Raw genomic sequence first — 22,065 nt, forward strand, 5'->3', positions numbered from 1 at the left:
AAATACTGCCCTGCTGATGAAGGTGAATTTTTTTTCAGTTAGTCTTCTTATCAGTTTTTGCTAGTAATGGCCTTTGCAGACCAAATCTCTGCAACGAGTGTATGGCAGTAGTGTTACCTCCTCGTCCTGCTTGGCTTTCTGCTGAGAGGACGTGCATCTAGGACCTAGGGGAAATGGGAGTAGGGGGACCAGAGAGGCAGCCTCCCTTCTCTCCTCCACCCCCTTTCATCATTAGGAGATTTTGTGAATCCAGCAGAGCTCCCATACCGCTCTGGTAACTCAGGCCAAGGACTGTGTGTGAATACAGCCATTGTCTAAATAAGTAATTATGTAAGCCCCCCTTGCAACCCCTGTGACCTGTACGAGCACTCCCAGGCAGATGCCAGGCTAAATGGAAAAGAGCAGAACTGGCAATGCCAGCTGGCCAGTGCAAACCTTGTGTACCTCCAGCGAGGGGAAATGGAGGACACGTATAGACAAGCATCCTCAAGTCCAGAGGCAGAAGAAACATGCATGAGCCACAATTAGCTGAGAAACATTTTTTCTCCGCCCATTTTAATTAAGTGGATCTCCCACTTCTAAATCCCCAAAGTCTGGTTGTGCCTTTTCTGAGACCACAAAAATACATGGAATAAACCCACTAAAATCTGCCCAGATTTGAGAACACGATCTCTAATCCTGCGTAATGTTAAACTGTTATCAGGAAATAAAAGGCTTGTGTTCTGGAAGAATGGCAGATTTGCTCTTCTGAGGAGGGAAGGAAGCAGGTGGATAGCAAAGGGTCCCCCTAAAAAGCATGGCATTAAGGAAGATAATTTCCCCTAGGATTAAATGAAACACACATTCTTTAAGCAATCCCCTGCGGAGGAAATGTGGAAATCTTTGCTTTGGGGCTTAAAAAGAATGCTTGGCTTTACTTACAGGTATACGAACAAAAGAGACGGGAGTCCTGCTCTCAGCAAATGGAAGTGGGTCTGTGCCTGGGGGAGGAGTGATTAGGCTAACTACAAAGCAAGGACTTTCCCCTGAAACAGGAGTTTGAAACCATATTTTGGGGAAGTCTAAAGGAGGAAATATACTAGCAGCTGTGATGGTGCTGCATGCAGGTTTAATTAATATTTTCTTCTGCGAGTTGTAGCCAAACAGCCGTCACAAAGACCTGTGTCATGTTTGCCACTTTCACTGAAGAACTTCCAAAATTTAGTAAGCTGCTAGGAGATGTTCAGGGATGTCTGGGATGACTAAACATAAATTTTCAGGCTGTAGCAGATAATGCCTCCCACTTCTCTCTGCTCAGGAAACATGTTTAAATAGCCTCTCCTGCCTCCAAAGCAGACTGACAGACAACTCTCAACCTTTTTTTCACATCGTTGCTGAATGTAGGAAAGGACAAATGTCAAATAACTAGTCTAGTCACATACGACAAACTGAAGACACCACAGAGAGCAAGATACACAAACAGAACTTTTCTGGTTACGTGTTTCTGTTTCCAAACCCCGGTATCCTTGAGCATTCACCCTTTTTTGTCGTAAGATATGTGAAGAAAATTCACGCTATGTGAGAAAAGGCACTTATGCACAAGAAATCTCGGGGGAAAATAAATGGTCCCTGAATAGATCTGTATAAAATTTCTCGGCAAGAGGACGTGCACAGTGGGTCTCTGTGATCTGTTGAACTAAGGGATGAATAGGGAGGGAATTCTGGAAAAAATGCGCATGAGCAAGTCTCTCTAGCCACCTTGTCTACATGAAGGAAACTTTTAATCATTGCTACTTTTTGTTCCTTTTTACCAGAGTTATACTAGAATTAATATTAGGTTAGAGGCTATATCAGTTCATATTGCCAGACATAGGCAGCAGCCTGTCTTTATGAGATAGGATTCTCCCTCTTGAAGCAGGCGGGATGATGCAAAAGGTTGAGAAAGAGCAACAACATGAAACAGAAATTAAATTTTACTTCACATAAATCCTAGCAGCAGTGTAAGAACTCTGGCAGAAAGTGTTCAGCTTCATGATCCCGCAAGTCCAAAACGAGGCAAGGAGAGATGAAGAAGAACAGGGACCTATGAGGTCCTTTACGTCAGTCTTGGTGTGTCATCTCCTCCACCTGACACTGTCCTTCCCAGCCCCTGTCTGAGCAGGACGAGCTGTGTTTCTGTTTCACAGCCCCACAAACTGCCCGAACCACCGGGGACAGCCATTTCGACTGGGATGGGCCAGTGGATCCTCTTTGGTTCAACCCCAGAAATGTCTTCAAACCACCAGGTTTTCTCACTGAGAGCAGAACAACCTGTTTAAGACCTCCGAATGAAAGGCAGACATGAGGGGTTTTTATTGTTGTCCCCATGTTTTCTTTAGTTTCCTTCTGACAGTTGTTGTTGCCTTCCTGTGTGCCCCTCTAGAGCAGGAAAAAATGAAATTAAAGAAGCAGAAGAAAAAGTCCTAGTAATCAGGAATATTCCAAACTGGTTTCTGTCCTGCTTTTCATAACATATGGGGAATGGGAGAATGCTGGAGAGCACACTGGTGGAGATGCTGCTGCCAAGCAAATCTTTATTTTACAGCACACAAGCAGCTTCCTGGACAAACATCACATCCAACCGTGCCTTTTTTTCCCCCTGTGAGCATTACTATTGTTATACGGAAAAATGAAAAGTAACTAATATTAAGACTTTAGTATCCTCCGTTGCCCTTAATTAAGTCACTGAAAACTAACTTGAGGTTTATAGTCCTGGGAGCAATTTGTTCAGTATAGCCTAGAAAATTTCTGCTGGAGGTAAATACCTGCAGAACACACAAAAGGCATTTGATACTGAAGGGGAAGGTAGCCATAAAATACAATGCAGGAAAGAAAAGTATTAACAATGAAGCTCATTCTCTCAACAACAATAGAATCACCATTATTTTTGTATTCTGTATTTTTCTACTTTCAGATTCATTTTCTGAGTAGAATTAAACAGTCATTTTTTCCTGAGATTCTATATTCAGTTGACAGAGCTTTTGCAGAAAAGCTTTCTCTGAAAACAGCAGCTAACCAGAGAGAAGTGAAGCAGCAGCAAGACTGCTGCTACTTAAATTACCTGAAACAATATTTTGGCTGTACAGACTTTTGAATTCCCTCAGTAAGCCCTAAAAAGGGCCATCTGGTCCAAACATTATATCTTTTGTAAGACCCGTCTTTGGAAATTGAAACGAAACTCAGGAGCACCATTGGACTCGTTAATACTTTTTAATCACAGATTTGAAATGTGGGTAGCTGCCCCTGTGGTTCCCGTAGTGCCGAGCAGGTTTTTTACACTACAGTGGGTAGTAGGTAGGTGTCTGTGGCTAAGCCCCACACCATAGCCACGAAAAGCAACACGAAGCTTTGCTGGGCGCTTAGTGTGCGTCTGCCTGGCACGACCAGCCAGAAGCAAGTGGTACGACCGTACCCACGCTCACGCTGAGATGCTGTGTGCCTTGGGTTGAAGAGGAGGGGGCAGGCTGTACCCGTGCTAAGGAGAACCGCAAAAGGGGCTTCATCCCGCACCCACTGCAGGGTTCGTGTCTTAGAGGACAGGAGTGACCTCCTCAAGGAGCTACCTCTGGGTAGAAAGGTTACTGCAGCGCAGCCACAGTCCACCTGCTCCCAGCTCACAGAGGAACTTCTTGTGGAAATGTCACAGCGCTATCCTGGTCCCCCTACCCCATGCATCAGACACAAATCTTTAACGGCTGGAGGAAAAGAGATTACGATCCACAGAACGCCTCTGGGGGGACGCTGGCAAACAGATTTTTCTTATGAGTTTCTGCCCTGCTTAGGAGCTTTTGCAGCCCCTCATAGGAAAATCTGTCTCATGCTCTCCCCACCTGGCATAACTCCCTCAGGACTGATTGTGCCAGTGTAGGAACCAGTATATGCACAAGCAATTAGCTAATCCGTCCCCTTCTGCTCCACTATAAAGGTTCAAAACTTGCCCCCAGATGGGTCTTTTGAAGAGAAAAGCCTTCAACAGTGACACCAACCACATTTTTAAAATCTTTTTCAGATAATAAATTATACAGTCTTCGATTACTAATGTGGGCTCTATCTCTGTTTACCAACTTTCATGTTAAAATTTCACGTGGCCACTTAAAAAAATAATAAACATAAATAGGTTATTATTTAAATAAGTTATTATTAAGTTCTAAGTAATCATTTAAAAATAACAGTGGCCTGCGTAAATCCCCATGGCACTCTCCATTTATGTTGACAGACACACCTGAGCCTGTACTTGTTACGGCTGAAGACTGCAAAACGTGGCAATTTAACGCAGATCCCTGAATTTGCTGCTTTGCGTGTGCGAGGAATATACAGCACCTTATTTCCATAAATGACAGCCAATCTCCTGCCTGGCAACACTGCAGCCCAGTGGGAGCTTTCCCAACGCAGGTATCCCCGTGCTGCTGGCATCTCCCCAGGCTGGCGTCCAACGCGACTGGCAGCTCCTCCAGTGCTGCCTGTGATTTCTCCTGCACCAAGAGATGGGGAATCTGGCACGTCCGTGCCATCGGCTGGGCTGCAGCTATGCTGCTCCCGTACCCTTTGCCTGGCTTAAACCACCCGATATAACACTCAACGAGAGGGGCTCTCCCCATGATCGGGAATGGTTGACCTCACCCAGATGCTCTGGGGTGGCCAGGGCAGCCTGCCTTCAGCACGGCGCTCAGATTTTGGTGGGAGCTGTTTGCGGCGCGGTGGCATCCCGGCCGGGGACAGCCGCGTAGCTGGCAGCTGTGTTCCCAGGACACATGTGAGCCCGGCTAGTGAGCGGGAAGCCCTGCTTAGGGCTCCCCGCAGCGGGACCGGCACGCGGAGGGCCGGAGCCCCTTCCCGGGCGGTCGCGGCTGTCTTCCGTTGGCCTCAGTGGGAGCTGGAGCAGGCCCAAACACAAGTCGCCATCGTTTCCAAGATACAGTAGCTTGGGTTTGCTTTTTCTAAACAAAGACTATTATAACAGAGCCGCTGCTGGAAATTTCCATTCCTTTGTTGGGTAGATGCTGTGTAAATAAATGCATTCCTGAGATTTTTATAGTCCTAGAAAGTCCATGAAAGAAACTGTATAGTTTGGCAAATCACTTGACTTCATATATATTATTCCTAGGCTTCTGAGAACGTGATACACGCACAGAATATAGTACAAGAAACATATGCCAAAGGCCTGCCAAGAACTCTGCACAGGCATATATAGCATTTACAGATATGTCTTCTATTTTGCCCCTTTGGAATACTCAAGCTTGATATTAGAGCTTGGATTTGTGAATGAATTACCTTAACTCTAAATATTCCTTACCTGACAAGTGATTTTGGAGACAGCATTTAGCCCCCTCTCCCCTGATTTAATGTACAGGTTCTTGTAAAGCATTTATAAATTGGTACAAGACATAAACCCTTCTGCCTTTCCTTCTCCCTGAATATTATTTTAAAGACAGACAATTCATGAAGATCCTGTTAAAATAGCGATATTGTGCGTGATGTATTTACAAGTCAGATGGCTCAACATTTTAGTTTCTTGTCATATATAAACACTAACACCATATAGAAGGTGTTCTAGTCATGTATTCAATGTATTGATAACGGAAACAGAGCAGTAAGTTTCATATAACATTAATTTACATAGTAGAGAATAAAGACTACTGTGCCTTCATTAACAGAAGAGAGATTTTTTTCTTGCAACGAGCTAGTAGCTTTTCCCACTAACCCTACCCCTTTAACTCTCCCCCTTGTCTGAGATAATCTGGCTTTATAAGATCACCTCTCTATTTAACACAGTACGAGTACTTCAGAGATTTAGAGCAGAATCTGGTTTAGACTACCAAAATAATGGTTATTACCCTTCTTTTTCATGTTTGAACACACTATGGCATTTATGTTATGTTTAGATCTTCCTGACAGCTACCCCTGCTTTCTTTAGGCTGATTTTAATTTTGAGAATCACATCATGCAGTAATGCAGTTCTACTGGAAAAATATTGAAACTATATAAAAACAATACTTTTTAACACTTTCCATTTTTAGATCTCAAAGTTTTGGACAGAACACAGCATGTAGCTTTCATAGGTGATTGTATAAAGTAAATAATGTACTGTTTATTTTTAACATTTTGTTTCTTAATTGTCCAAAATGCAATACTACCATTCATTTTCTGGACAGGCTATTTTTCAGTCAGGTTTCAAATGTAAAACAAAACAACCTACAATCCATCCCCAAAACACACCCCCAAACAGGACTATCTCCATAATGTAAGCCCAAATGACTTAGGCTAACAAAATCTCTAATCTTCCTCTGTTTGGATACTGTAGGATCTAATATCCCGTAGTGCCCATCTGAGATACTAATTTTTAGTAAACTCACTTCTTGGATTCGGGGACTACTATGTCACAGCATTTTAGTTTCCAAGATGAAGTAGCCAGGTTCAGCCTTCTCTCAAAGAAAGATTATTATGATAGTTGTACATCTTAAACGGTAATAAATTATAAAAGCTCATTAATGTCTTTCAGTATAAAATATTGTTGATGAAGAGCATCAAACTCCGAAGCCAATTAACAACAAACTGATTCTAAAGACTGAAGATCAGTAACTTACCTACTGCAGAAACAGCCGCACAAATCCCTCAAATGTATTTTTCCAGGCTTTCAGCTTTGATTAATATCTTAGCAAAAACATGCAAGTCTCAGCCATACTAACCACAGCTATAATTTTGGTCTTACTGAGATGAACATTTTACTATAATAAAAGGAAAAGGAAGGCAGAAGAGATGCTTCTTTAGGACGTGAGGATTTCTAAAACCAGTGCGTACAGTATTTGTCAAGAGGTGGTAAGGGAAGAGTTACTACACATTTTAGCATGTCTCTAGGACACAGAGCAAGAGGCTCCCTCAGTGAGATTCGTTTGCTTTGGAAAAAGTTAAGTAATCAGAGCGCCCAAGCTCTTCTTACTGACACATTTATAATACCAAATGCAAGCTCAGTTAAGAAGTTTGCAGGAAACACAACACAAAAAACTGCTTTTCTGATTTTGTGATGAAGGCCAGCAATACTGAAATAACACAAGATCCAGAAGCTCACAGATAAAACTGCTAATCCCTGTTCTTTTTGGTAGACTGCTATATGCAGAAATATATAAAGCATGCAACCTGGGAGGTTAAAAAAATATCCGAAGCCACAAACCTGCAGCAAATCTGTATTTGTGAATAATATAAGAAGTTTACAACCTAATTAAAAAGCACTTATTGCAAGAAAAAAAAATCATAGAGGGCTGATGTCATGAAGAATCCAGCACTATGTCGGTAAGAGCTGCAAAACAAATCCAAAGAATAATGCCTGCCTAATACCGAATTCTTGAATATTAAACTTGTGTGCCTTCAGTACTGTGTGATACTAATACTATTGTTAAATTTAGACCCTTCTCCTCATCAGTAGTTCAAACAATAGGAGCACTTCTTAAATGAGTTTCTGACATTAAATTCAGATGAACTGATATTGCGCAAGTCACAAACATAAACAATATTTGGCAGAGTCTGTCATCTGACTTTTTTCATTCTGCATCTACCTACATACACATTTGCACTAGCATCATGTTTATAATGATGCCTTTTGTAAGAGATCCAAGTTTTGTAAATCAGAGTAATGTACAAAACCAGTCACACATTTTCTGCTTCTAAATCATTTTCACAAAGACAACTACTCTTAAAAATCGAGGGAAAATGGAACAAAGAGACGCAGAAATATAACACAATACCAGTGACCTGAAATAACTGCTCAAGATGGCACTCAAATATCATCCTAATGGACATATTAGAAACACCTCAGTACCATAGACAGGATATGATTGCCTCGTATAGAGGAGGGCAAACCAAACACTTTTAAACACTTTTATCCTGAGACGAAAGCATAATTTCTGCTTCGACCTTTTTTTTAGAATTTCTAATATACAACATCTGTGGTATTAGAAACGTAGGAAAACTGGGAAGGCACAAATTCTAGTGTATTACTACCCGTCCGAAAGCAAAGAAATGTACAGAAGACCTTTAGATATTGCTGGAGAAAGTGAGAATCTATGCACAGTCTTATATACCGAACTTCATTACTGAAGATGTTCTTTTTTCCCACTTAAATTCTTCACAAAGGCATGTAAACCGTTTCTGTTTATCTGCACTAGCCATTCTCGCATCGGGACTTTGCTTTTTAACTATCCTGGGTTTGGCTGTAACTAAGATAAACATATTTAGCTGCAACTTTTTTTTTTCTTTCAAAAAGAGGCAAACTGGATTATAGCAAATAACCTTTAAGATAATTAACTGACAATGCCGCAACTAGCATAAAATCTTCCTTCAGGCGACCCCTAATTTAAGTATTACTGGCACAAAGTAGAGACAGATTGTGCATCACCACCGCAATATTTACATAGCAGAAACCCACAGAGCAGGAAACGTGAGACTCAATGATGCACTAAATTAGGAACAATCATATTCTAGTGTTAATTTGCTTTCTACTCTATCCAAATTTCAGGTCCAGCAATTGGTACAAATGCACATAAAACATTCCCATTTTTAATGATTAAGAGCCTGCAAACAGCTTCGCTCAAAAGAGAATTTACTCAACACTAGGGATGTTTCCAGGATCAAACCCTAAAAGTGAAATAGTTGTAAGCAATATAGAGATTTTCTGAAAACCAAGGATTTCCAGTCCTCTCTTTTTCTCGTTCCATAAACGATGCCTGCACAAGCAGTTTGAGTCTTCTCCCAGGATACCTGCCTTTTGATTGCAGATATTTTCAGATGACAGTATCCCCATGATTCTGCGACATAGCTGAGAAGCAGTTTTAATTCACTGATGCTGCAGGTACGCATATAGACATAGGTACTCAAAGAGTTCAAGTTAAAATAGGGGGAGAAAAGGTAGCCCGTCTGTTTGAAAACATACTGGGAAGTGCCGTATTTCTACTAAATATACGCTCTATATCCTAGCCAGCTACAGATTGCACGAGCACCACTCTCAATTACAGCACACACTGACATAAACGCAGGCAGCCATCATCAGTCTTTCTACATTTTAAATGCTATTCAAATTTGATTTCCACTACGTGGTATTAACAAAAGATTTACCTTTCCTAATCGCTGATGTTCTTCAAAAGCAGAAATCAGTTCTTGCGCCCACTTTATTTTTTCAGGGCTTGGAGAGAACTGTTCCTGGACAACAGCAATTTGGTTAGGGTGAATCACCTGCTTACCTACAAAGAAGATTAATAACACCAGAATCAAGCATCGACAAACAGATGTTCAAACAAAATGTTCCAACCACTTGAGGCTCTCATATGCCTCATAGACTTTCTGCTATTTAACTGATTATTTTACTTGGTTTCTTTTCTTTTTTTTTTTAAACCGGACAACGTGCAGGCAGCCTTTTGCCAGATTTTTTTAAGAACAACAGTGTCCGGAGCAGTGGCGGCCGGCAGTACCATCGGAAAGAACCCACACTTCTTCCCCCTCCCTTCCCATTTCAATCCACACATCGTTTTTCTGTCGTTTCAGGTGTAATTGTTTGACCAGTGCAGTCAATAAAAATTAAGCAGAACGCATCTCTGAATTTCAGCTATAGAAATAGTGGCTCCAGCCATTCATAAATGAGTTGTAATAAAGTGTGCTCAGAAAATGAGATCTGAAGAACATCGCAAGAGATTTGTACAACTGAAAAGTTAGCAGTAGCATAAGGGTCATTCCCTGCATTCTCAGTATTAGCTTAGCATCATCAAATACTCATTGCTATTTACATTTTTATTCTTGTGATAGTTAGCTGTTGCAGGTATGTTGCAGTATTTATTTAGTAACGGGTATATTAAACAATTATCAGAGGTATCTTGAAGTTTTATTAAGCACTTCTGAATGCTTTCTTGTACAAATCTGCAGTAAGAAAATAAAAACAGATGTTGCCTTTTTAACTAGAGATTTTTCACATGTGAATAAACAGCCACATAATACATTTTCATCTGTTACTGTACCTAGCTGTGTTAAGAAGAGTACATACCTAATTTGTTTGCCAGTGTAGCATTTGACTTTATTAGTTCATTTCTAAGGGAATTGAAGAGAGTGGTGTGATTTCTGCCCGACTATCTGTACGTTGCTTTAAACGTCTTTTAACACAGAGAGGATACCCTCCTTCCCCGCTTTTCAGAACCTCAACACAGCACAAGTTCGTTTGCCTTATACCACGCAGCAAAGCTAGCTGCAGCGACGAGCCTGATCCTGCAAACCTTTGAGCGAATGAACAGCCTCGAGGGCACCGACGGCCCCGCGTTACTCACTCGCGCAGTCCCATTGACCCGTGCCCCCTCGCGCACAAGTGAGGGCGAATCGGGCAGCCTGCTAGGAGGCACCGAGGACCTCTGACGGCCCCAATCCAGCGCCAGGATGAGCCACGAAAGGCCGGCGCGCCTTCCTCTTCCGCCCTCCTACCCTCACGCGCGTCCCAGTGACCCAGTGGGGCTCCGCATCCATGGCAGAGGGATTTACGCTCCTGCTGGTTTTTTATAAAGAGGCAAATTTCATCGAGCGGTGCAATTTTTGCACCTAACGCGCTCGCAAGCGAAAGTTGGAAGTGTCAGAAGCTCGTTGGCTTCTGCTCGAGGTTTCTGAAGCCGGAGAGGATCTTCTCAGATGTTCGTACTGGAATTAGGCGAGTGATGTGTTAGAAATAAGCACATCGCTTCCTAGAACAGGGCTCAGGCGCCACCCCAGAGACACAGCTATTTTAAATGAAATAACGACTACAGAACACATTGCCAGTCCCCGGATAACTTTTCTCAAACTGAACTGGGTCTCAGTGATAATGTGGGGTACAGACGAAATTTGTGAGTGCGTTAGCACCATCTAGTAATTTTTAGTAATCAAAGACACAGTTGCTGTTAAGTGTTATTACATATCTTCAATAAAAAGCCATATAGTGTTCAATTTGATTTTACTCCCCATTAAACAATCTTTTGCTTATGACCTTTAGGCCACCCAAATATTCAGTTTGACGTTTCTTTTAGGTAAATATTAAAAAAACCTTTAAAAAGATGGTAAAAAGTTTTAAACTCATTAGGAACTACATTTTTTTTGCATGAAATTATATGGAGACAAATTTATTTAATCAATATGCTGTGCATTAGTTCTAGTCAAAGGTATTTTAGACAATTTAATCAAGTGCTACCATTAATAAGACTATGACAGTCCTTATTTTTAATGACATGCTCTTCCTAGTTAACTAAGCTACTAATTCTAAAATTGAAGAATATAGAACTAAATCCTGCAAAATCCTAGAAAGCTTAATTTTCTTGGAAAAATGTAGAGTATATTTGAAATTATACCGAAACTCCCTCTATAACAAAATTAAAAATAATTATTTTATTATGATTTTATTTGGATTACATTTATTTTATTAGGATTTTCTCAAGTGTAAAACAGTTCTGTAAGAAGGTCTTCTTTCAATAAAGATGTCTATAGTTAACAAACTACACTTCGTGTCATTAAAATATTAGTGACCAGCTTACAGAAAGCAATCTAACGTTTGATTTATAGCACTCAGTTGATTTTTGTCACAGATTATGTATCCAAATAACTGTATAACAGACGTAATGCCATGCAGGAACGAAGCAAATATTTTAAACGGAATTGTTGTTATTGACAAGTTACTGAGAGAGTGCAAAATTGGAAGACGTTAAAATTTATGACCATGAAATCCTTTTTACAGTACCACTTGATATATATCGTGCTTTTAAATCAATACCTGTCAGGTCTTTTAGGTAACTGCATGATGGTGTCATTTTAGGTTTCTGCAAAAAACTGCAAAAAGAGAGGAAGCCTATAGTCTTTCATATTTATATCTGCCTTCTCAGCATGTAGCTCAGGACTTTCTAATAATGACTAAGTCGGCTGTTAAAGCTTATTCCAAGGTTTACTTAATTTTTATACAAACACTCCTAAAACTGATGACCATTTATACAGACAACACACTGACTTCCAGTCCACAGGTTAGAGTACTGTAAAACGTCTTGCCATGTGTATGTACGTGCGGGGGGGTGTGTGTGTGTGTGTGTATACATATATGTATATTTATATTAATATATAAATCAACAAGGTATATTGCCTTGGCTAAGTTACATCGGAAAACATTCTGCTATATGAAAGCGTGCGCACTGAGGAAACAGTAGGCTGTTTATAAGATAGCTCAAAAAAAAGCCTTGGCTACAATAAGCAATGAGGGGCATAAGAGTGATTAAGGAGATGGTGAATTCTTCGTTTTTTTTTTAATCTCCAGGAAACAAATTTGATTACATTAAGTCCAATTCCACTGGTCTAAATCTAAATACAGGAAAACTCTAATGACATATAATGACATATAACTTTGCTGAGTATTGTGAATTTGCCTCAGTTTTGAGGGTGGTAAATTTGGCCCTATGCAGGCAACGAAGTGTGCAGTTTGCCAGTTAACCGACCAATCTGAAAGCCTTAACTCATTTTGGTCCCGGGGATTTCAAGGATTCTGATTATATGTGAAAAAGTAGCAGGATGTGATCTTAAATATTTTAAAATAACAAGAATCATATGTTTGGAACTTCTTGTTAAGGCAACATTTCAGTATTTTATTATCACATTATCAGACAGTTGTCAGTTGCCAGTGGCAAATATGATCTGCAGATTTCTGCTTTATAGAAGGTCATGGATTAAGTTAAAACCCATTTGTAATTTTCCGTGACGAATATTAAAATGGAAATGCTGAAGTGTTTCATTTATATAGTTTTGGAACAAAATTTGTAATTTTGAAATATTTTATTTTAATCAAAACAAGCAAAGAAGATTATAAAAATATTAAATAAACTGAAAGCAAAAGAAACGAACAAATGAAACGTTTTGGATCGACCTCAAATATTTTTTTTCTTTTTACCAAAAGTATGAAAAAAATCTGTTTTGTTTTGACTCGAACAGATTTTTTTAATGACTTTTTTTTTTTCTTTTGGCCACCAAATCAGAAAACGCAGTATTGACCCATCTCTAATTACGATTGGACTGGTTGTCAGGCTGTTTGCTGCATTTTTGAAATGTGTTGATTATAGCTGTGGAAAGGCAGAAGGCAAAGAGCAGGAGCTGTGAGTTCACGTTAATGAAGTCTGTACCTTTTACAGATCCTTACTCCTCATACAGAAAAGCCAGGCACCGTTATGCCTGACTTAGTTAGAAATTAACTTTATGCCCTAAACTGCCAGATAGGAGCATTTTATTTTTCATCTATCTGGGCCCTATCCTGATGTCAGATAGCTTGCTATATATATTCCGTGGAGTCCAAAATACCACCAATGTTGCTTAGGCTTAGCGTTTTCTAAATTTTCTAAATCGGCAGCCCGAATCCACTATTTAAATACACATTAAGCATTCAAAAAGAGCGCTCTCAAAGGTGCTCAGCATCTGCAACTCCATCTTCTGTCAACAGGAGGTTCAGATGCTTAAGTTTTTCAAAAATCAAGCCTTTCCTTCAGCTAGAAAATATTGGTCTAGGTTACGTAGCCATCAGCAGGTGCTACCATTCAGGAGCTCTATTATTTCCCCGACTTCAATAGCAGGAGAATCGAGGGTGGAAATCCACGTGGACGTAGATAATGTTCAACAGCTGTGAGAAGCTAACGTTTTTGCCTCTGAAACAAGATCGGTTTTGCAAACGCTGAAGTTCGACAGACAATAAGGCAGAGTTTGAGCGGCAGAGAATCCGTTGCTAATCTTTCACTGTAATGCCTAGAGCGCTTAAAAGAATGCTTATTTCGCTGGATTACTGTGCTTACTGCTTTCAGATATTATATGCCATAAACTGTAAAAATACACCTTGCTAGATCACATCATCGGGATAATAAAATCCACTCCTTGGATAATAAAATCCTAAGAAATATACCCTTGCCTTAAATATACCTTGAATGACGGTCAGAGACAAATAATTTAAAATGTTAGTGCTATATCCTAGTATTCTATAATGCGTGTGTCAAATGGCTGATTTCTATTGCAAAAACACAATCTTTGGTGGCTGCACTATCTCATCAGGGTGTCTGAGTGATCTGGTACACCAATCACAGGGTAACAGTCTGCATTACAGGACTCTGTTGCAAGGAGCCTGCTGGTCTTGCTGTCTGCCAATACCCGTAGGTGTCACCAGCACTTACTGGGAGGGGAGCCAGGAGATGAAAAACAAATCAAAGAAAATAATAAGAAAATAACTTTCCCATAGCAATTAGCATACAAGATTTGTTTATCAGCTCCTTCACCTAAAAAGTACTTTTTAACAGCTGTCATTTAAAAATATGAAACAGGAATCAAAATATTTTTAAAAGCACTTGTGGACTGATCGTTGCAAAATACAATATCACATTTCCCATGCTCTGCGATCGGAGGAAGCACATACTGGCCATCCTCTACCCAAACTTCTCTTTGAAAAACGGTCATACGCTTGATGGGGTGTGATTTTAAAAAGCAGCCTGTGATTTTGCAGGCAAAATTTCCAGCCTCAGTTTTAAAGGTGTTAATAAATGTAGATGTGAGTGGCACTACTTAGCTTTTCAATAAATGACCTGAAATAAAACAATCAAGTTATTTGTCTAAGTAACAGTAAATGCAGCAACGTATTTAAATTGCAGATGTGCAGTGTTTTGAGACATTGGCAGAAACCCATACCAGTGAATCCCATTGAGGCACCTTCTCTTGATTGCTTGCGGAGCCCATCTTCATCCCGGAAATCGATGTAAACAAGGTCTATAGCTTGCAGGCCAAAAGCCTTGGCTGTAACTATAATTTTTTGCCTGGCATACAGAATATCATGAGTTTCCTTACTGCTTGTTGCACCTACGAAAGCAATGAAAACAAAGAAAAGATGACAACACTGCTTTATACCTTTTTATTTTAAACACTGCTTATTAAAAAGACGTTTCAGATTTCATTTAACCAATTGAGAAAATAAAAGAGGGATGCAAGGCTACGTTGTCAAAATAGTGCTCTTCCGAGCAACGAATAAGCCTCTTTAGCAATAAACCCCTCTCTTTATGCATAAGCTTATAAAATTCTGGCTTTGATTTGGTTCAAATCAGAAGCTGTAAGCCTGAAGTCAGTAGAAGTTTTGCCTGGTAAGGATGGTCGAGTTGGGACAAACATAAAGTAATTCATTGTATTATTTACTGTATGTGCACTGAAAAGCATTACAGCAAGTGAAGCTTTAGACAAACTGGCATATTGGGTACAACTAAATGGTTAAAAAATTCACACAGAGAATAGAATTGCACTGTCCTTGGTTGTGATTTTTGTCACAACTGATGTCCTAAGCTGAATATTTACGCTCCAGCATTTGGATGAAAAATGATGGTAGACGACTAACGAGAAGAACCAGAAGTATTCACAAGACTTCACGTGCTCACGCTACACCAGCTAAGCAACATTCGCCCGTGCGTGAAAAAATAACTATTAGGCACGGATTTCCAATTTGTAAGGAATAATTTCATAAATCGATGTTAATTTTTACATTAATATATTTATATTTAATTAACACTGTCAGTGTATAACTGTGATCTTTAAACAATGTGAACTATGCTCTTTAAACTGAATCAGATTAATAAACTAACGGACTTTTATAAAACATATTTTGAAATACTTTTCATTTCTCAGGAAGAGTAATAGTGCTTTAACATAAATCCACGGTAGAGATGACTATATTGACATAGGATATGTTTAGAGTAAATTTATTAAAGCAAAACATAACAGGAGAGTATTTGAGTATGAAGTCAAAATTCTGAATTATAATCAACGGTAAAACAATGGTAAAAGACACAGCAGGATTTTAGGACTTTAAATGTAGTTCTTAAAAGTATGTGCGTGTTTCTTATGGATATTATATTTTTAAACAATTTCAGTGACTCAACAGGTTTGCTTTGTTTTCGTTAATCTTTGCTACTGCAGAGCAAGAAAGCATCAGTGCCCTGTTGCGTACAGGGACCACAGTTTAACATCACACACGATTTAATATGCCAGTAATACGTTCTACATTGAAAGCAATTATGGAGAAAAGTAAAAACAATATAAAATGTGGCATCAAACGTCTGTCAGAAAAGGTGGCTAAATCACACGAGGCTTTTGCAATGCAAATGTCCTACACGAACATTTACAGTAAACAGGCAGGTAACAACCTATGCTGGCACGGAAATCCTCGCCTCCAAAGACGACTGCGTCCAAATGAAAGCCAACTTGGGAGCCTGCTCTCAATGCTTCTTCGCAGACAGCCTTCAAACGAGAACACACTATTAATTTCTGCAGAGAAGCAGGAAGCACCGAGACAAAGAGGATATTACCTCAACTCGTTATTACCAAAATTTAGAAATCCTTTGGCTAAAATCGCTTCTACTAAGCAAAGCCACTGCAGACGTTCTGCAGTGTACAGTGCTTTAAAATGACTCAGCGAAAGAGAAATTATGTTTGCCTAAGTACATATAAGCTTACGTTGTGTAGCCACAGGACACCGTATGAGATTCCCTACCTTAGAGCAGAAGTTTATCATAGTGCCCTGGGTATTGCTGTGATTGGTACTTTGGCTATTTATGTAGCAGTACGAAACTAAACGCTTGTCAAATACTGCCTAAAAGCAAACAAGAAGTATTAAATTTGATTAGTGTAACATTTAATAGCATCGCCCACAAAAAAGGAAAAAAAAAAGGCAGAATACCTTTTATTAGATAAATAATTTGAATGGTTTTAAATGGTTGAGGACTCCTTATTGGATAGATGGTCAGTTTAAAGTATTTTGTTACATATAGCTAAAAAGTAGCTGAGGAAGTGACAAATGCAACAAGTACTGCGGAAAAGTATTGAAATAAAGGCAAGCAGATTTTTGCTGCTGCTGTTATTATAAGAAGAAGTACATTTCCAAAATATGACTATTTTATATCAATATTTGAATAGCATTACTATTTTTAAGGGTACTTAAGGATGCAGGGAGAGACAGAGGTAATTGCAAACTCTACTAGTGGGTGTTCTTACGTGGCAGCCGGCGGGATAAGGAATTATTCTTAAACAGAACGCTTTAAAAGGCAACTCTCCTGCCAACATCAAGAACTACACTATTAAAAATTGCACTATTAAAATCCTGAAAAAAAAATCCTTGAGGGGGAAAAAAAAAAAAAAAAGAAAGGCTCACTTTAAAATAGAATTTAATTCTGTATATGCTCGCCGAGCAGGAGCATGTTTATTTGGTAATGCTATATTATGGTCCCAGAAGTAGTGAAGTGTGTTGTACGATGAATGGCTCTGCTGAGCAGGCTGCCTAGGAGGCCGGCCGGTAGCTCTGGAGGCACTGCTAACGCGCAGTACGTCCTCAGCTGGTCTGCAACTTTTCCCTGCAAGCTTTGGGGAGGAACGCTGAATTCCTGGGGAACGCACCAGACCTTCCGTTTCCTTAGCAGCCTGCCTTTCCTTTGTGAAAAAACTGGCTTGATACTGAAGACGGGGGGCTGTTTATGTTAAAAAGCAGTATAAAATAAGATTGCGACTGAAATCACGCTAAAAAAGAAGCACGCTCTTTAGATTGCCGATATTTTCAAAGGTCAATTGTACATCGAATCTTAGGATGAAACCCCTCATCATACACCCTTACGAAAAGCCATAACGTGACTGAAATGGGATTGCAACGTTATCAGCAGAAACCATTATAAAGACACCAGTTCAAGAATAGTGAAATGATCCTTTTTTTTTCCTAATGAAACGGTTATCCAAAATCAAGGTTGATAGTTACAAAATAGTCAAGCTTACTGCAGCGATGTGAGTTTTCCAAAGCATGTTGTAAGTGTGTTTGTACCGTAAGGAAGTTAAAAATCACAACAATAACGCAGAGAGGTTTTGTCACTTGGCACGCACTGACTGGAGCTGTCCTTTCACTGAACTGTTTTGGATTTCTGAAGGCCCTTTACAGTATAAACAGGAGAATTAAGCATCCAAATGTTTCAGGGGATGGAAATGAATTCGTTTATTATTCGTTTTTTAACCTCTCTTCCTTAAAGAAATTGCTGAGAGACTCTGGACTACTTCTCCTAGATTGCTGAGATGATAAAATATGAGCACTTCAACCACGTTTAAGACCTGCTTACCTTAAAACTGAGCAGCCCCCGTGCAGTTTCCACAAAAGGGATAAAATTCATTGGTTCTACAAGTGTTCGGCCTTGTAAGTGATGTGAGAATTTGTCTGCAAACTAAAACCAGACGGCATGAGCTATCGGAGGAAAAAATAATTTACAAAAGTCCACGTGTACAGGCAAACGCTTTACATCTTTCACCTGGCTACATCTGCCCCCCCCCGCCCCAAACTTAACAAAACAAAACCTGCTTTCAGCGAGGTCTGTTTGGAGGCCTACGTTGCAACATTAGTGAATATTTTTAAGTTTAATTTGCAAAAAAAAAAAACAACAAAAAAAAAAACGCTTAACACTTAGCACCCTAACGGAGTTCAATGCAAATGAGCAGGCCCCTAAAAACAACGGAGCGGTGCTGTACCTGGCGCCCTGTTTTGTTTCAGGTCTGGCCCTGACATCACTGGAAGTGCTCCCCAGCCTTCTAAGTGCCCTCCGTGTTATTCATTACGGCACCGTCACCCTTTGTTCGGGAGGCTTTTCTTCGTAATTTTTAGCTTACCTAGGAAGGCCTTAAAAAGGAAGTTTAATTCTTTGAAGACCAAAGCTTTCCAATTTTTTCCATGAGACCAGTTCACAGCTAGCTCTGAGCTGCCAGTGGGGTAGCCCAAATTCCAAAATCTATCATCTGGAAACATACAAAAGCTCTCGCACAGATTTTTCCCCTTTCAAAAGGGGGGGGGGTGGGGGGAAGAGGGGAAAAAAAAAACCCTCAGCGCTATATTGTAAATCTATTATGTCTGTCCAGATCTAGTAATTTGTGAGGAGATAAACATACCACAGGTACGGCACAAATTTTTTAGTAAATAAAGACAAAAATAACATATGCATATATTTTGAATTTAAGAAATATTCAACTATTAATGGATATCAAAGGAAAGGGAATTTTAATCATCTCTCCATTCAGTCTCAGTTGGGTAAATCATATCTAAGAGATTTGCATAAATATAAACCATCAAAGACTTTTCATCTTCAAAGGGGGTTTCAAGACCCTATAAGCTTTGTACTGTAATCATCGCAGGTCACAACCCTGCAGGAATAAGGCTGCTATGGCAACATAAAAAACTAATGCTTAAGGCTTAGCATAATATTCTGACTAATAGAAAGGAAACTCATTTTAAAAGCTGGCAGCCTATTTACCAGAAGCTGGATTAGAGGTGTTATTTCCCCTTTTAGCTTCCCCCACTGCCCCTCCCCAAAAGAAGGAAAATCTAATCACTGCGATCTTTAAAAAGCTTTCGAGCAATTTGCAGTAACTTTACAATTAGGCCAAAATAAATCACAGCTTTCTGCGACGCAGAATTGTGCCCTTCGCATCCCTGCTTTGCATCACCGCCGTGGTCCTCTCTGGAACTTTTCCTTGGGGAAGAGAATCCCACCCAAAAATGTGCAAGGAAAATCAGTGCATTTCACATGTGCAACTGTGCACTGTGGCAGGTACAGCAAAAACAGCAAATAGTAAACTTCACACAGGCAAATGCAGAATGTGAGGTAGTAAAATCCTATCAGCTTTTGTTCTTAGGATGATTTTTACTTCTTAGCCGGAAAAAAAGTAGAAAGTGCTACCGTGTTTATACTTTGGGTGTAAGTTTAAACAGCCCAGCTCTTCTCGTATTTTAAAATATTTAAAAAGTCACGCTCCTGAGTTTTTTAGTATCTTTTGTGTCGAAGGTAAACAACAACAAAAAAGAACATGTAATTAAATATTGTCTCCCTTCCTCTCCCTTTTAAAAATTTTGCGCTAAGCGCCCGTACAAAAGGTAACGAGTGGAAAAGTTTCAATTCATTTTTTTTTTTTTTTCAAAAGGAGACGATTAAATGTTTCCGGCCTGGTAAAGTGTTCATTTCAGGGAGAAGGGGGCCAAAAAAAAAAAAAAAAAGCCAAAAAAAAAAAAACAACCCAAAACGGAAGGCGGAGGGAATAAAACAAAGCTCGGGGAGGGGACGAAGTAGCAGGCCTCAGCGATTCTTTCAATTCCCGTGCACACCCAATAGTGTGTGGGGAAGAATGGCCACTGGTCGGGATTTGTGGGAGAATTGTCCCGCCACAAAGGAGCGCGAGTTACGCTTGTTACAGTCCAATAAGCCATGCCAGTCAAACAAGGCCCCGCGCCAGGGACAAAAGGAGAGCAAGAGATTCTCACACAAAAGGGAACAAGTAAGCCCATCTTTTCGCGGCGCATCAGCCGCCAGGTTTGCGGCCGCGCGCGGATGAAAAGGAGGGAGGGGAAAAAGAAACGGCTTGCGTTGCGCGACGAAGTCGGAACAGCGAGTCGGCGCGCTGGCAGAGCTACTTGGGTTTTTTTTTTTTATTTATTTTTCTCCAACAACCCCCGCGTCAACAAAGCGAGCACGCGCTTCGCCTTCAAAGGTTTAACAGAGCGGGAGAGGGCCCAGAGAGGGCCGGCGAGACCGAAGTTAGAGCTGCCTTATTTTCTAGCGGCACGGCGCGGGAAATAAAAAGTTAGCCACGAGGAAAGGTGGAAGGGGAGGAAGGCGCAGAGAGCCTGCGGGTTGCGCCTCGGTGCAAAACACGCTTTGTGGGAGCGAGGGCCCTGCCTGCGAATATTCATTAACGGCAAGTTGCGTCTAACACGTACACGGCTGCAAACCCTGCGAGGTATACCCTAGTTAATTGAATTAAACGTTGGTGTAAGGGGACGTTACCTTCCGCTGCAAGCAGCGGAGGCTGAAGGTGCGCTGCCGCGGCACGGACCAGCCTGGCAACACAACTACCGTATTTGCTCGCTGGTACTCTCACGCCTGATCTTAAAGGCTTGATCAAGGTTAGCCGCTGAGATGAAAACAGATACTAATACACCTCGCTGCCTTTCATCGCAGCTGGCACACGTTGGAGGCGCTCGACCAGTGGTTTTCAAAAATACAGACCTGAATAATTCCACGTTAATCTTTTACTGGCTTTTTGCAGAAATAACGGACTCTCTACACAAATGTCCTCCTTCTTGACAATTAGCACAATTACAGCAGAACTAGGCCTATTTCAAAGTTTTCTTAAGTAATTTGACATGCCAACCATTTACATTTCAGGTTTTTATTGGCTGAAAAGTCAGTCATGAAACACAAACACACCTGTCAGCAATTAAAAAGGAAGAAATAGAGAACTGTTCAGGAAATAATATCTGTGCTAATTAAAAACACTAGTTAAAAGCTTCCTGTTTGTTCCTCCAGTTGCCCCAAGGAGTGACCTTCCCCCCAACCCATTTTTTTCACATGTTGCTAACATGTTTTCCCCATCTACTGCTTACAATGCATGTAACTAAAACACACGTGCATGGACAATCATTTTGCATGTCAGAGTATTTGGAAAATAGTCGGACACTTACACGTTGCTTCTGTTTTTCTTAATATGCTGTGCCATCGATGTGGCTTCTTTACTGACCGCACGAGAAATAAAGCTCGTTTTCTTTATAAATGCAAGGTGCTCCACATATGCTTTTCGTATAGCACATCTTAGGCACGCTTAAACGGATGCATTTCCCCATCGCCTCAGCCAAAGGCCAGCATTGTATTGTATTTGCAACCTTCTTCATAACTCAGAGTCATTCATCGCTATGCCTGTCCTAACTTGGCCCAAGAGCTTCAGTCAAAAGATATTACGTTGGTAAACAGGCAGCTACTACTCACCCATCTTATTTCTTCAACATTTTCAACCTTTGGCAGCATCATGCTTGAAGGAAGGGTCCTGGACTGCAAAAGCACCTCTAGGTCTTGCTCTGCCAAACCGCTGGACACAGAATTTATCCTCACACATTTTTCAGCATGGCCAAAGTCAAACTCTTCCAGTGTTTTCACAACTGTCAGCCTTGCTTCTCTCTACAACATATAAATATAAAAATATTTATATATA

The 22,065-nt window shown here is 40.3% G+C and overlaps 1 protein-coding gene and 1 long non-coding RNA gene across 8 annotated transcripts in view; one reads left to right on the forward strand and one right to left on the reverse strand.

The window, feature by feature from the left end:
• LOC104147417 (uncharacterized) overlaps nucleotides 1-22,065 on the forward strand; it is a 67,542-nt gene that overhangs the window by 34,681 nt on the left and 10,796 nt on the right. The window lies entirely within an intron of this gene.
• The window catches only part of CLYBL (citramalyl-CoA lyase), a 180,929-nt gene that overhangs the window by 7,530 nt on the left and 151,334 nt on the right, over nucleotides 1-22,065 (reverse strand). The window contains exons 3-9 of one of the 6 annotated variants that reach the window (XM_068928154.1): nucleotides 21,843-22,031; nucleotides 18,159-18,260; nucleotides 16,556-16,654; nucleotides 16,209-16,302; nucleotides 14,710-14,877; nucleotides 9,124-9,248; nucleotides 6,651-8,827 (exon numbers count right to left, since the gene is read on the reverse strand). In XM_068928154.1, coding sequence (XP_068784255.1) covers nucleotides 8,612-8,827; nucleotides 9,124-9,248; nucleotides 14,710-14,877; nucleotides 16,209-16,302; nucleotides 16,556-16,654; nucleotides 18,159-18,260; nucleotides 21,843-22,031 — 993 coding nt within the window. In that variant the 3' untranslated portion in view covers nucleotides 6,651-8,611. Of the gene's footprint in view, nucleotides 1-6,650; nucleotides 8,828-9,123; nucleotides 9,249-14,709; nucleotides 14,878-16,208; nucleotides 16,303-16,555; nucleotides 16,655-18,158; nucleotides 18,261-21,842; nucleotides 22,032-22,065 lie in introns of those variants that run through there. The other 5 variants (XM_068928173.1, XM_068928163.1, XM_068928179.1 and 2 more) reach the window with 5 other exon arrangements.

The sequence above is a fragment of the Struthio camelus genome, chromosome 1 (genome assembly GCF_040807025.1).
Source record: "Struthio camelus isolate bStrCam1 chromosome 1, bStrCam1.hap1, whole genome shotgun sequence".
Lineage (NCBI taxonomy): Eukaryota > Metazoa > Chordata > Aves > Struthioniformes > Struthionidae > Struthio > Struthio camelus.